General features: G+C 40.7%; 1 protein-coding gene across 2 annotated transcripts; it reads left to right on the forward strand.

Annotated features, from left to right (window-relative positions):
* Window positions 1-5,211: 5,211 nt before the first annotated feature.
* Window positions 5,212-8,600, forward strand: LOC109951486 (bone morphogenetic protein 2-like). Of its 2 annotated transcripts, none has more exons than XM_020586006.1 (5): window positions 5,212-5,573; window positions 5,849-5,988; window positions 6,277-6,393; window positions 6,516-6,705; window positions 8,070-8,600. In XM_020586006.1, exons 1-5 carry the CDS (start codon window positions 5,261-5,263, stop codon window positions 8,483-8,485), a joined length of 1,176 nt encoding a protein of 391 aa, XP_020441662.1. In that variant the 5' UTR covers window positions 5,212-5,260; the 3' UTR covers window positions 8,486-8,600. The 2 variants fall into 2 exon arrangements, with proteins under 2 accessions (XP_020441662.1, XP_020441663.1); XM_020586007.1 differs by having other exon boundaries at window positions 6,516-6,701; window positions 8,070-8,520.
* Window positions 8,601-12,710: the final 4,110 nt, after the last annotated feature.

Consider the following 12,710-nt stretch of genomic DNA (forward strand, 5'->3'; position numbering starts at 1 on the left):
GGCACCGATGGTTCTTTCTGCAGTCCTGACTGTCCACTGGAGTCTGTTCCTGTCCTGTTTGGTTGCTGAGCCAAACCAGACAGCGATGGAGGTGCAGAGAACTGACTCGATGATTCCTCTGTAGAACTGTATCAGCAGCTCCTGGGGCAGGTCGAACTTCCTGAGTTGACATAGGAAGTACATCCTCTGCTGTGCCTTCTTAATAATAGCACTGATGCTGGTTGTCCACTTCAAGTCCCGAGATATTGTGGAGCCCAGGAACTTGTAGGACTCCACGACTGAAACAGTGCTGGTGAATATGGTGAGCGGAGATAGGATGAGGGAGTTCCTCCTAAAATCCACCATCATCTCCACTGTCTTCCATGTGTTCAGCTCCAGGTTGTTACAACCACACCACAGAGAGAATGATTATTTGAGAGAATGATCTCTCCAGTCTGATGCCATTAAACCACTGCAGATGAAGAGAGTGCATCAATATCATGTCTGCGACTCTTCAAGCGAAAAATGTGAAAATGTGATCATGTGATAGATATATGTCATTTCTTTTTGCTACATGTATTGATCTGAGGAACGTTACAGTGTCCTAAATACAACACAACAAGTATCTGATGTCTTTGTTTGCTGCCAGCTTTTGTCTTTTCAGCATAGAGAAAACTTCATGGACATTTATGGCACAAGTTACATGTATGTCATAAACCTTACACTTTTGTTGATATATTGACTTTTTTAAATTGTACCCTGCCTCTCACCCGATTTCGGCTGGGATTGGCTCCAGCCCCTGCCGCGACCCTGTTCGCGATATTAGATAATGAATGGATGGATGAGGCTAAAGATGATATGGAACATCTCACTCTTCCTTTATTTCTTTTTCAGCAGATTTTAGCCTTCTACTCTGAGTTCCTGAAGTACTGAATTAGGGTATCCAATATCTGATTTCAATCTTTCATCTCACTGAAATTGCAGCTTTAATTTTCAGAACAAACATGTGGCTTGAGCTCTCCGCGATACTGTGTGTGGTTGTGTAGCTGTTATGTTTTCTTTTTACTCCTACAGTACATCCCATTTCCCCGCTTGGCACGGTGACCTCACCTTTCTGTCATTAAGTCAGCCAGACGCTACTTCATCTGGGAAATTGTTGCGGTTTAGATGATATTCCTGTTCGCTGAAACACACGATGTCTCCTTCCTCACTCTGTGTTCATTTGTCCAGTATTTGCAATAAAAAGTGCCTTATAACATTTACCCTTACCTAATTATACTGCTTGTTGTCATGGTCAGCCACCTGCACAGTCTGCACGTGTGACAGACAGTCTGCTTGTATGAATATTTTCATATTTGATTGTGTATGTGTGTGACTGTGTAGTTATGCGTGCATGTAGAAGCATAACTACACATGTTTTTTTTTGGTCTCCACATTTTTTGGCAAGCACACATAACTACACGTTTTTTTTTGGTCTCCACATTTTTTGGGGACCATATTCACTATCTACTTTCTCCTCTTCTATTTTTTTAACTCACCCCCTTTGCTACATTGCTCTTCACACAGTCAGTACACGCTCACAGTGGGAATTCTGTGGCACTGCTCACCTGCTAAAATGCCACTTTTTGTTCCATCCCCAAGGCTTGTTTGAAAAAAAAACAACATGAGATTCTTTATTTTGAAGCTTTTTGGAGGTACAGGCAGAATGAAATGTAGATCATTACTGCTACTTCTAATCACAAATCCTAGATGCTAGACTGATGTTGAATACTAAATATAGCTTTTAATGACCTTTTTAAAAAACGTTTGGCAGCTATTGTCTGTTTGTCTCAGAACAACTTCATAGTGATTGGACCCCGACCATGGATTTTCAGCATGTCGACATTTTTGATTATCCTCTCAAGCACATTCACAGCTGAGCAGAGGGAGAGCAGAGGCCACAAAGGATCACTCCATAGTTCAACAGTCAGCCAGTAAAGGAGGCTGTATGAGCAGTTTATCAAACAGCTGTTGAATAAGGAGAACACAAACTTGCAGAAATGTGATGTCTTCACCACCTTTGCCTGTAGTTCACTAGCTGAAGTCCCCGTTCGACCCCTGAACCCATTTTAAATATAGTTAATCCATATAAAAACTCATTTAAAAACATTTTTAAACATTAATTTGTGGTTGTATGAAGCGTTACATGCTGGAGCTGTTTCTTGGCTAGGCATAGTTAGGTCCTTTTAATGAGGGAGCCAGTAGAGGTTGTTGACAAAGGTTAGCTCCACCTGCTCCAGTCTTGTTGTTAAGATAAGCAAAGTACTTGCTGGATGTAGCTTTATATTTAGCAGGCAGCTATGTGTGTGGTATGATTTCTCATCTGACTTTCAGCAGCTGAGTTAATAATTTTTAATAAGTATTGCTTTAGACATAGAGTAATAAACTTTAAACGTAATGTAAAAATAATATTTTAAAAAATACAGTATATTGTTGCAATTCTGACTCATTAGTCATTATCATCTATAAATGACAATTAGAGAGATTGTCTTGGTTAAAGTGGACTCTTCAGGCACTGAACAGGACAGCTGACCCTGCTTGTTTGTGGTCAGAGGCCAAAAAAAAATATCCCATTACATTATGGCTGAGTTCGACACCCTTGTCATATGTTTCCACTTTTGCTGTGATTGTATTCCTCTTCATTATTCATTCAAACAGAGTTGCAGCAGTGGGCAGTACTAGTAGCAAATGCCTTCCATGTGTTTGTAATTGCCTTGGTATAGGTATTTAACAGAAGGTGAAGTCATTAACACATGGACACACTTGTCAGATGTGGAGCCAGACAGCCCTGGGTGAAAGCTAATGCAGCACCCGCCATGGCCAATAAAGAAATCTGAGGGACCTCTCATCAAAACACTGCGCTGCATCATTTTTCAGGGACAAAAACTTTGTAAAAATGTAAAATGGATTGTAGAAGACAGCCTGTACAGCTATGAGTACTAGAAGGACAATGGGTTTGATTTTTAAGACAAAAAGTAACAAGATATTATAAGAATTTTAAAAAATATATTGTCACACATGATTTTGAATTTCTTTTAACCATGTTACTTTAGACATTACAGAGCATCACTCAGAATTCAATCACAATTCAAAACCTGGAAAACACAGAAATGGTATTCATTAGGTTTTAAACCTTAGGCTGCAGCATGGTAATATTCTTCATCATCAGTGAAACTGAGGGTCAAGTGTGTTGGTTTTATTTTTTTTCACAATGCCCAGGTCAGTAGCTCCATCTGCTGTTCAAGTGAGAACACTACATCAATGTAGCAGCAAGCGAAAACAGAGTAGGTGATACACAGTTAACATGAAGTAAAAACAAAACAAAAAAAACAAAAACAAGATGCAGACATTAGTCTTGAATCTATTCTATATATTAATTATGTGATGTATCTGCTTGGTAAAATAAAATAAGTGTCTGTAAGTCCTGATTCACTCCTGCTACAGATTCAGGCTCTGTCTCAGACACTAACTTCTTTTAATAAGTGGATTTAAAATGATGAACAGCTAAGTTTGGGAAACAGGCATGTGATTTTATAGTAAGAGCATTTTGGTTTGAGCAGGAACATTGGTTGTAAATTCTTTTGTTTCATGGGGCTGATACAACTTGAAGACACTGTTGCTTTCAGCTGCAAAAGCAAAACCTTACCTCTTGGCAATAATGCAAGTAATTGTGTTTCCCAAAATACAGCATTATTATTTTAACTTTAGCAGCACAATACTGTAAATGTATCTAAACATCTTTGACAAAATGTTCAATCTATGGCTCACAGAGTTTACTGCATATCCTTAAATGAAGCCATGTGCACACTGTGGTCTATCCCTAACTGTCAGATCCTGTCCGAGGCCTCCCTTTAAGTCTATCTGTGACCAACACATGGTCAGTGTAAACACTGGAGGCCATCCCATACCATCCAGCTGTCCCCTATATGTTCAGTGCTAAGGTCTCACACACAAACACACATACCGCATACTGCACACGTGTGCAGAGGAACACAAACATAATGTACATCACAGGGAAGGTCGTACTGTAGGTCTTTATGTGCCATCCAGCCTCAGCTCTCCACTGCACCTTAACAGGACTAAAAAGAGAGAGTGTCCACAGCATCTGCTTTCTTGAGTTTAGCAAGAAATTTACATAAAGGTTCACCATATCAGACTACCACACAAACACTGCAGTTTCTTCCTGCTAAACAGTATCATTAGCGTTGTCTTTAGAAAAAAATGCAACTTCTGTTTCATCAACTCCAATCATCATTTGATGTTCTAGTATCATGTTGACACTGTTTATGGCTATAATCTATCCAGTGGCTTATCTGACAGCTTGGCTACTAAGTAATACATGGTGGGGGATCAGTGGAAAAACTCTATTCACTATGATGCTCTAACGTGAGTAATGACCCCTAAATGAGGGGATCATCCTTCTTGTGTAGGCAAACGAATTTGATTAACAACAGAGGAGAGACTCGGCCACTGATCAGCACGATGATCTTGGGAAGTTGATCCCTTTTGTTCGACCTGATTGATTGGGGATCATCCTGGATTCATATTAAAGGTGGAATAAGGCGTCATGCTTATTTCGGTGTTAGCTCTGAGTCACTGTCCAAACACTAATGTTTAGTGGAAATGTGCGCATTAACAGGCAGCTTTTGACAACGCGCTTCATTTGCGTCATGGCTCGGCTGTTCGTTTGCTCTCTTGCAACTGGCTTCATACTGATAACAGACAGCTGGGCAGAGAAACGCAGGATGTGGAGCAACTGCAACAAAACATAATGGGATAATAGTATATGGCTGGCCGACTGATTGGCCCCTGTCATAAAACAACTGTAACGCAGCATTCTAACAGAAAAACGTGATTATTATCCAAAACTTAAACATTATTTTATTTAAAAATAAATCCTGGACATATATTCGTATACAGCATTATGTTAATGTTTTTGTTCACTTTCCAGTAGATTTTTTCTAAACACGTCTCTACTTTATGACAAAACCTCATTGGGTTGAACGGGACAGATAAGCCAAAATCTCCTCTAACGTACATAGAAATGAAGGCAAATTAGTCGTTTGTTTATCTTTATCTCTAGACAGTCTAACATTTCCTTTGTGTTACTTGTACCATCGTCAATCACGGACCAATCATCTTCCGGTGGTAACTGAAAACAGGCACAGTCATCAAAAGCAGTGAGATCGCCCGTGTCACCCACTGTCTCACGGGTATAGAGCCCAGTGCGCTCTCCAGTAAAATGACAGCCGGAGTTCTGCTCCTATGGCTCTGCCTCGCTCTCCGGCTGAGATGTGCCACCCTGCTTGTTGTCCCACAGGACAGAGGGACGGCAGGATGGCACGATGGTTTGGATGCGACGGAAACGGCGAACGAGGAGACGGGCGCGCTGTTCCATCTGAGCTATTTACCTCGGGGTCCAGCGGTGGCCCCTCACAAAAAGGCGCCTCAGTTCATGTTGGATCTTTTTAACGCAGTGTCAGTTTCTGATGAGGCCCCGAAAAGTCTGAATGAGATTCTAGAAGGGAACATAGTTCGTAGTTTCGAGGATAAAGGTGAGCAAAGACGATTTAACTCACGTTTACGCGCGAGCTGCGATTGTTATATAAATATGTATTTTGGAAAATATACTTACTTAGTTTAAGCAAACCGTTTCACTTTTGGCAGAACTAAATGTTGGAAATATATAGACATTAAAGTGTTATCCAATTGCGCAGATTGCGCACAGCTTGTCTCTTTTAAACCGATAATTGTAAAGACTTTAAAGCAGTTAACAACAGATCATTTAATCGGTTCTCTAAAGATCTTTGTGATGTTTTCCCGGCTGCAGGTCACGCTGGAGAGAGGTTTCACTTCTTCAATCTGTCATCTTTCAGTAGAGAGGAGAGAATGGTTAAAGCAGAGTTCCGTTGGTTCAAAAAGAAACAGAAGTTTTACCAAGGAAAGTCATATGGGCCTCATTTCTATAAGGTAGAATACTTGTTTGTCTTTTGTTTGACATAGTTTGACAAACGTCCCTGTGTATATTTTTACATTTTTCATGTATCATATCTTTAAATTTACTCTATATTTGATCTTCCAGAATGAAAATGCAAACATCACTTGCAACTGTTCATTCTGTTCAGTAGTTGGTGACTAATATTCCACCCTGGTCAAATAATAACAGTTATCCTGTTTTAGTGTCTTCAGAAATTTAGCAGATCACAGATCACAGATATTATCTGAGGTTTTGATGGACACAGTTGCATATGTCTCCAGGTGGATCTGTATGAGGTGCTGGACAGCAAAGTGAAGCCCTGGAGAGGAAACCTCATCAACTCCAGACTAGTGCCTCTCTACACACAGGGATGGGAGGTCTTCAATGTCAGTCAGATGGTAAGTAGCCCCATTGTTATTGGATATGGACAGAATTTGATTATATTAGACATACAGACACTTCTGTCTAGTTACAAATACTGTAGGTTAACTAGTTACTGAATTATGCTTTTGAATGTCAGGTGTCCAAGTGGATCCAAAACAGTCAGGAGAACAATGGAATCCTGGTGGTGACCATGCTCCCTTCTGGTCACTGGGTGGAGTCAGCAGCATCCTCATCTAAGCAGAACAGAGCACTGACAGACACAAAGTCCTACCTGGTTGTGTTCTCAGATGATGGGAGGACGGGAGCAACCAACCAGTCCTATGTGGGTAAGATGGTATTAGTGTTGTGGATGTGTTACATAGAATGAGTGTGACATAGAATTTCAGCATAAGAAGTCTCTGATTTCATCGCAGATATAAGAATATAAATACAAAAAGTAATATAACACTAACAGTTTTATTTTTACAGTGCATTCTATTACTTTTACCATGTTATAGCAATATAATATCACTATTATTATATTATTTGCTATGTCATAATAATTATCTTCATTTCTGTTACACACTATGTAGTTCATATTATATACCATAACACTATATGCATTAATATATTATTATGTAGTTCGCATATGTTGGTGTTGCACTGCTGGACTTTATTCCACACAAATGTTTGCACAATTCACATATAGCCTGGGGTATTATAATGGATTAAATGTATATTTTATAGTGAGGTTAATAAATAAGTCAGGCCAATATATCAGCTGATACTGTTACTGATATTTTAGTATTAGCTTATATGTCACAAATAGGTAACAAGTAATGACAGTATAGAAATGCGACATTCAAGGTAATTTGGAGACATTCTCACTGTCACATTGTTTGTCCACCAGAGAACACTGAGAAGTTTATTTTTACACTCTGAAATGCCCCATTCAGTATAAGGATCCATATCTAGATGATTTGTTTGTTATAAAATTACTGTGGTCCAAAACTCTCAAATATAGACAAAAATATCAGCCTCAAAAACCCTGTCATGTACCAGTGCTGTACTATACATTGTACTGTATAAACTTTAGCTTTTTTTTAAATGCATCTCTTATTATTTTTAATTCCTTATTGCATTTTTACTTGTATCTTTCACATGATCAGTTTTCTTACTGCTTCACGTCCGTGCTGCCGTGACATGTGACTCTCCCTCCAGGATTAAAATGACCTTATCTTTTACAAACAAGCGGTCAGTTGCGTTCTACACTGTTGAATCAGACTGAATCATGCTACCGTGTCACTTCATGTGTCATGTTAGTGAGCTTGGTAAATTGACAGGTACATTATAGCAGTTTTCTAAGCAATGAAGCGCACCCAAAGTGCTTTACACTATTTGCCCCATTCAGACAAACATTCATACACTGATGATATTGCCAGGATCAAATTCATTATCTTGCCCAAGGACACTTTGGCATGTGGACTGAAGAAGCCAGGGACTGAACCTCCAACCCTGTAGTTAGGGGAAAGCCTGCTTTAGCTCCTGGAGCCACAGCTCTTCATGTGGTACAGTCACCTTCAGACTTTGATGTTTTGGCAGCTACAGGCTTTAACAACTCTAAATAATTTGCCCATGCTCTGAATATTACAGACATGAAATGCTATGATGCTGTTCCAACCCAGTGTGGTCATCTTCCTTTTTTGCACAGGTGAAGTCCAACCTGCAGCCGCAGCACCTGAGCTCCAGGACCACCGCCGCAGAAAGCGACGTGCATCTCCGAGCTTCTCGCCCCACGATCGGTCCCAGTCCTGCCAGCGGGTTCCCCTCTTCGTTGACTTTGAGGAGATTGGCTGGTCAGGCTGGATCATCTCTCCACGGGGATACAACGCCTACCACTGCAAAGGCTCCTGTCCGTTCCCACTGGCAGGCAGCCTCAGGGCAACCAACCACGCCACAGTGCGCTCCATCATGCATGCGCTCAAGCTCTCTAGCGACGAAGTGGGAGCCCCCTGCTGTGTACCCGACAGGCTCCAGCCCATCAGTTTGCTATATTTTGATGATGAGGAGAACGTGGTTTTAAAGCAGTATGATGACATGGTAGCGTTAAGCTGCGGCTGTCACTGACTAGATGGGACAGCCTGCAGTGAAGCAATGAGGGATGTGGAGGTGATGGTTTTCAGGAGTTGAATAAAACGCTGTATTTTTGTGCATCTGTTTAAATATTGTGTTATTTTGAGAAATAAAACAAGTATTCCTCGTCAGTGGTCCTAGACGTGTTGTAAATGAAGAATGTGCCCAGTGAAATTAATAACACTAAAATCAAATCTGGAACAGCAGTTGTTATTTTATTGGAATGGATCACAGACACAATACAGCCCTGCTTTATTCTAGTTCACAAGAGTTCCAATGCAACAAACTTGAAAAATATTTTTCTGTCAAGTCCTCTGCTCATGAAAAACTTGAATTGCAATAATGCCAATTTAAGCTTTTAGAAAGTATAAACATTGTGTTATATCAAACATATTCAACAACTGTAACTGCAATTTCAACTTTAGCATGCAAAATGTTTTTAAAGAATTTAGTTGTGTGGACATGATAAGTCAAAATTAATTACAAATTAGAGATTCATTTTAATGAATTCTGTTTATTTCAGATATCACTAATGATAATTTCAGTGACTGCAAACTGTCTGCTGGAAAAACAATTTTCAAGGAACAAACTTTGCAGGTAATAAAACAAAAAGCCTCAATACCCCAAAAGTGTTAGAGACCCAAATACCAGTCTACCTGAACATAACAACCTCAGCATTTACAAAAAATATACCACATTTATATTCACGATTACCCTCTCTGTTTACACTTAAATACATTATATACATGGATTGTCCATGTCTTTTATCCGTCTCAAAAATTGCACATTATCTTACATAGATCCTTCAACCCACTGTCAAACAACAGTCAGCAACAACTGCTATTCATTCACAAAAATCAGTCTCTCATTATTTTACACTCAAGTCAAACTCATTCTGCTTCACAAATATGACAGAGGCCCCTTAAGCTTCACAAAGCCTATGCAGTGTGTCTCACGCTGTCTTTCATGAAAGTTAAGGCAAGGAAAGTGAAACAAGGATCACAGTTCTGTGTTGAGAAAACACTTAAGCTTGAAGGAAAAATCCACTCTAAACACTTAACAAATGAACAGGTATTGTCATGTACCATGCATTTCTGGGCTAAATTAGTTTTTTTCCTCTTATTCAATACATAACAAGCAAAACATTGTGTTAAAAACATCTCCTACACAGCTACAGTGGTGTTAAATGGTAAACGATTTTTAGACAATCGAAGGCGCCTTTCAAGTTGTACAAGAATTCTGTAGTCAGATGGGCAGAAATCCATAATGAAATATTTTCTGCTTGCTCAGAATCCTTATGGCAAATGTAGGAAATCACTAACTGAAGGAAAAATAAACTAGTCAGTCTGAAGGATGGGCACACCAAAACAAACACGTAGAACGCTTGATCACAGACTAATTCCTGGAATGCACACCACAGTTTGATGATAGAAAATGGCACAAGAGGAGGGCAGATTTGTCTTCACAAACCTCACGGCCTATCAGCTGGGACAGTCCAGCTCCTCAGTGCTCAAGAACTCCCCTAACATAAATTCATGTTGATTGTAGATAGGCTCTAAATATGGGTGTGTCTCTATACAGTGCATTTGTCTTGACCTTTCTAAGTGTCTCTGCTCAAATTCCTCTGGTTGCATAGGAGGGGCTTGGATGGTAGGCTTCTGAGCCATGGGCGAAAGAGGCACCGGGACAAAGCTTTGGTAAACAACCAGCGGTGGGGTCAAGACATCAATGGGAGATGCCTGAGGAATAGTGCCGTCTGGTGGCTGTACTGGCAGCTGCACATAGCTGCCTGTTGTGGGATCAAAGAAGGTTTTTGTCTTCAGCTGTACTGGCATGTCTACAACAAAGTACTGCCCGGAATCTGGATCCTGGAGGAGCTTACGTTGGGTCACAGGGAAGGACTGCGTAACTATGGCATGCTCAATGCTGGACTGGCGAGACAGCTGACTGGCATGGCTTGACTGGCGGGACAGGGGTAAAGGTTGAGGTACTTCCATGCTGTATGCATCAATGCTGTGGCTTCTTCTCAGTGGGTTGTCTCTGCTCGACTTGACTTTGGTTCGGCCTCTTTGCTGAAGCTCATCCATGAGGGATTTCTCAGTGCATTGTGCCCTTGGATCAAACTTCTCAGCACTGAGCCTGCATTCTGTTTTATCTCCCAAGTACCTGTCAATGCTTTGTGATCGGTGGAACAGTCTGTCCATCACTGGTCTCCCTCCGACATGAGCTTTGTATACAGGAACATTACTGATGACCCTATCGCTGCTGTAATGTCTTTGACCTGGTTTATCCCGAATGTGTCTGTCACTGCTGCGACCTTGCCTTTCTGTTGCCACACTGGGTCGTGCTTCTTTGATCTGGTTAGTGCTTTCCCTCATATCCTGGTGCTGTCTCCGAGTCTTGTGGTTTATTTCTGTTCTGTCAGAATTGTGGTTTTCACTATTGTTGCTTCTTAATTCATGGAGCTGCTCACTTCTGCCCCTGATAGTTTTACCTTGGTGATTTTCACTCTGATAATGACCTTCCTCCACTTTTTCTCTCTGTTTTTTCTCACTACTCTTGCTGTTTCTACTGCTGTTGCTACTTTTGTTCTCAGATTTGTCGATCTTCTGTCTCTCTGCTCTGTGTTTGCTGCTGCTTTGAGACGACTTGTGGGTGTATTTCTGGGCCTCCTCCTTCTTCATTCTTCTGTTTGTCAGTTTAATGGCTCTGAGAACAGCCTTTTCAGATTTGGGTAAGACAGCTGGTGGTTTGGGAAACCTTGTTGGGATTCCATTGCCACTGCAGTTGGATCCTGAGTGTTTACAAGGAATCTTTGGCACTTCATGCTCTACTGTCACGCCGGCGTTCATTCCCGTCTCATCAGCTGCGTCAGCTGTGCTGGTTGTTAAGCTGTCCACACCCTCAGATGATGGACTAACCCCAGAAAATCTGTCTTCCTCCTGTAGGACAGTGAGGAACTGTCCAACTGGGGGTTTCTTTGGGTATTCATTTTGTAGATTTGAAGGAGACATCAACAGGGGAGTTGATTGGTTTGATAAAATCTCTTTAGGTTTGAAGATTTCTGCTGGATTAGCCAGTGGGACTTCTGGATTTTCCTTTGCTAGATGTAACTCCTCCTCTCCCCTCTCTGAACCACTCAGACTCCCTCTTGGTGACCAAGGTTGTAAAGGCTTCTTTGGCTTATTACTAAAACTGTTGTCTTTTACTTTAAATAAGGCAGGGATCCCCAGAGTCGGTGAAAAAGTGTCAGAGGGCGATATTGGAATCTGATTATTTTCATCTTGAGTTAAGCTTTGGTCTGCAGTGGTATTTTCTTGCTCTTTGCCTTCGTTGTATGCCACTTCTCTGTCTTTTTGACAAGATGTTATTGGTCTTTTTACAACCTTTGACTCACTTTCATGATCATTTAAAGAATAATATTCCACTTCAGGCCTGTCTGAATCCTGCTTCATGTTTTGTGAAACATGTTTGTCATTGGCCTCCTCCACTTCTCCAACCACGTTCTCCAGTGAGTGGTAAACGTTTGACTCAGTCTCAGTATTTCTGTGTAGTGCACTGTCCACAGAGAAGTAGGATGATTTTGAGGACAAGCTGGCTTGATCAGGTGGGCTCTGGTTAATACTATTTAGCAGTAGTAAGGGTGATATTATCATTCTAGGAATTTCACTGACAGCCTCTGTATCCACATTTATTTCTTCAATAGGTCTATATATTTTGTCTTGTTCACCTTCTGCTGCTAGATTTTTAGTAACATTGTTGTCTGGTGTGTTTAAATTGTCTGACATTAAAGTAGCATTTCGCTTTATCTTGCGTGTTTCATGTTCCTTAGCGTTGCTGCTTTCAGATGTGCCTTGGGTTGAGGTGTTCATATCTATCTGCAAATTATTTGCCTCTTTTTCATCCTCCCTGTTTTTTGGTGATAAGTACAGTCTGTTTTCAGAGTCTGGGTAATCTAAAGGTACAGTGGGATGACGTGTAACTGTGTCAGTTTCAGTGATTGATTTTAAATCTGCGTTATTTACCACATCCCACATCACTTTTTCAGAAATGATCTCACTTTGGCTGGGTGCAGGTTCTTTTGTGGACAGGTCATTTCTTATTTCTTGTTTTCCTGAGCCTTTCCTATTCATCTCTTTTAAGCATTCCTCACCATTTCCATTCCTGTTAAAGACATACTCATCTACATCTCTCAAACTATCTGTCTCTTTAGTATCAC

This window comes from Monopterus albus, unplaced genomic scaffold (genome assembly GCF_001952655.1).
Source record: "Monopterus albus unplaced genomic scaffold, M_albus_1.0 scaffold392.1, whole genome shotgun sequence".
NCBI lineage: Eukaryota > Metazoa > Chordata > Actinopteri > Synbranchiformes > Synbranchidae > Monopterus > Monopterus albus.

Coding starts and splice junctions, on each gene's coding strand:
- LOC109951486 (XM_020586006.1), top strand. CDS start 5,261: ATGACAGCCGGAGTTCTGCTCCTATGGCTCTGCCTCGCTCTCCGGCTG. Junction 5,989..6,276: donor ATGGGCCTCATTTCTATAAG/GTAGAATACTTG, acceptor ATATGTCTCCAG/GTGGATCTGTATGAGGTGCT. Junction 6,706..8,069: donor AACCAACCAGTCCTATGTGG/GTAAGATGGTAT, acceptor TTTTTTGCACAG/GTGAAGTCCAACCTGCAGCC.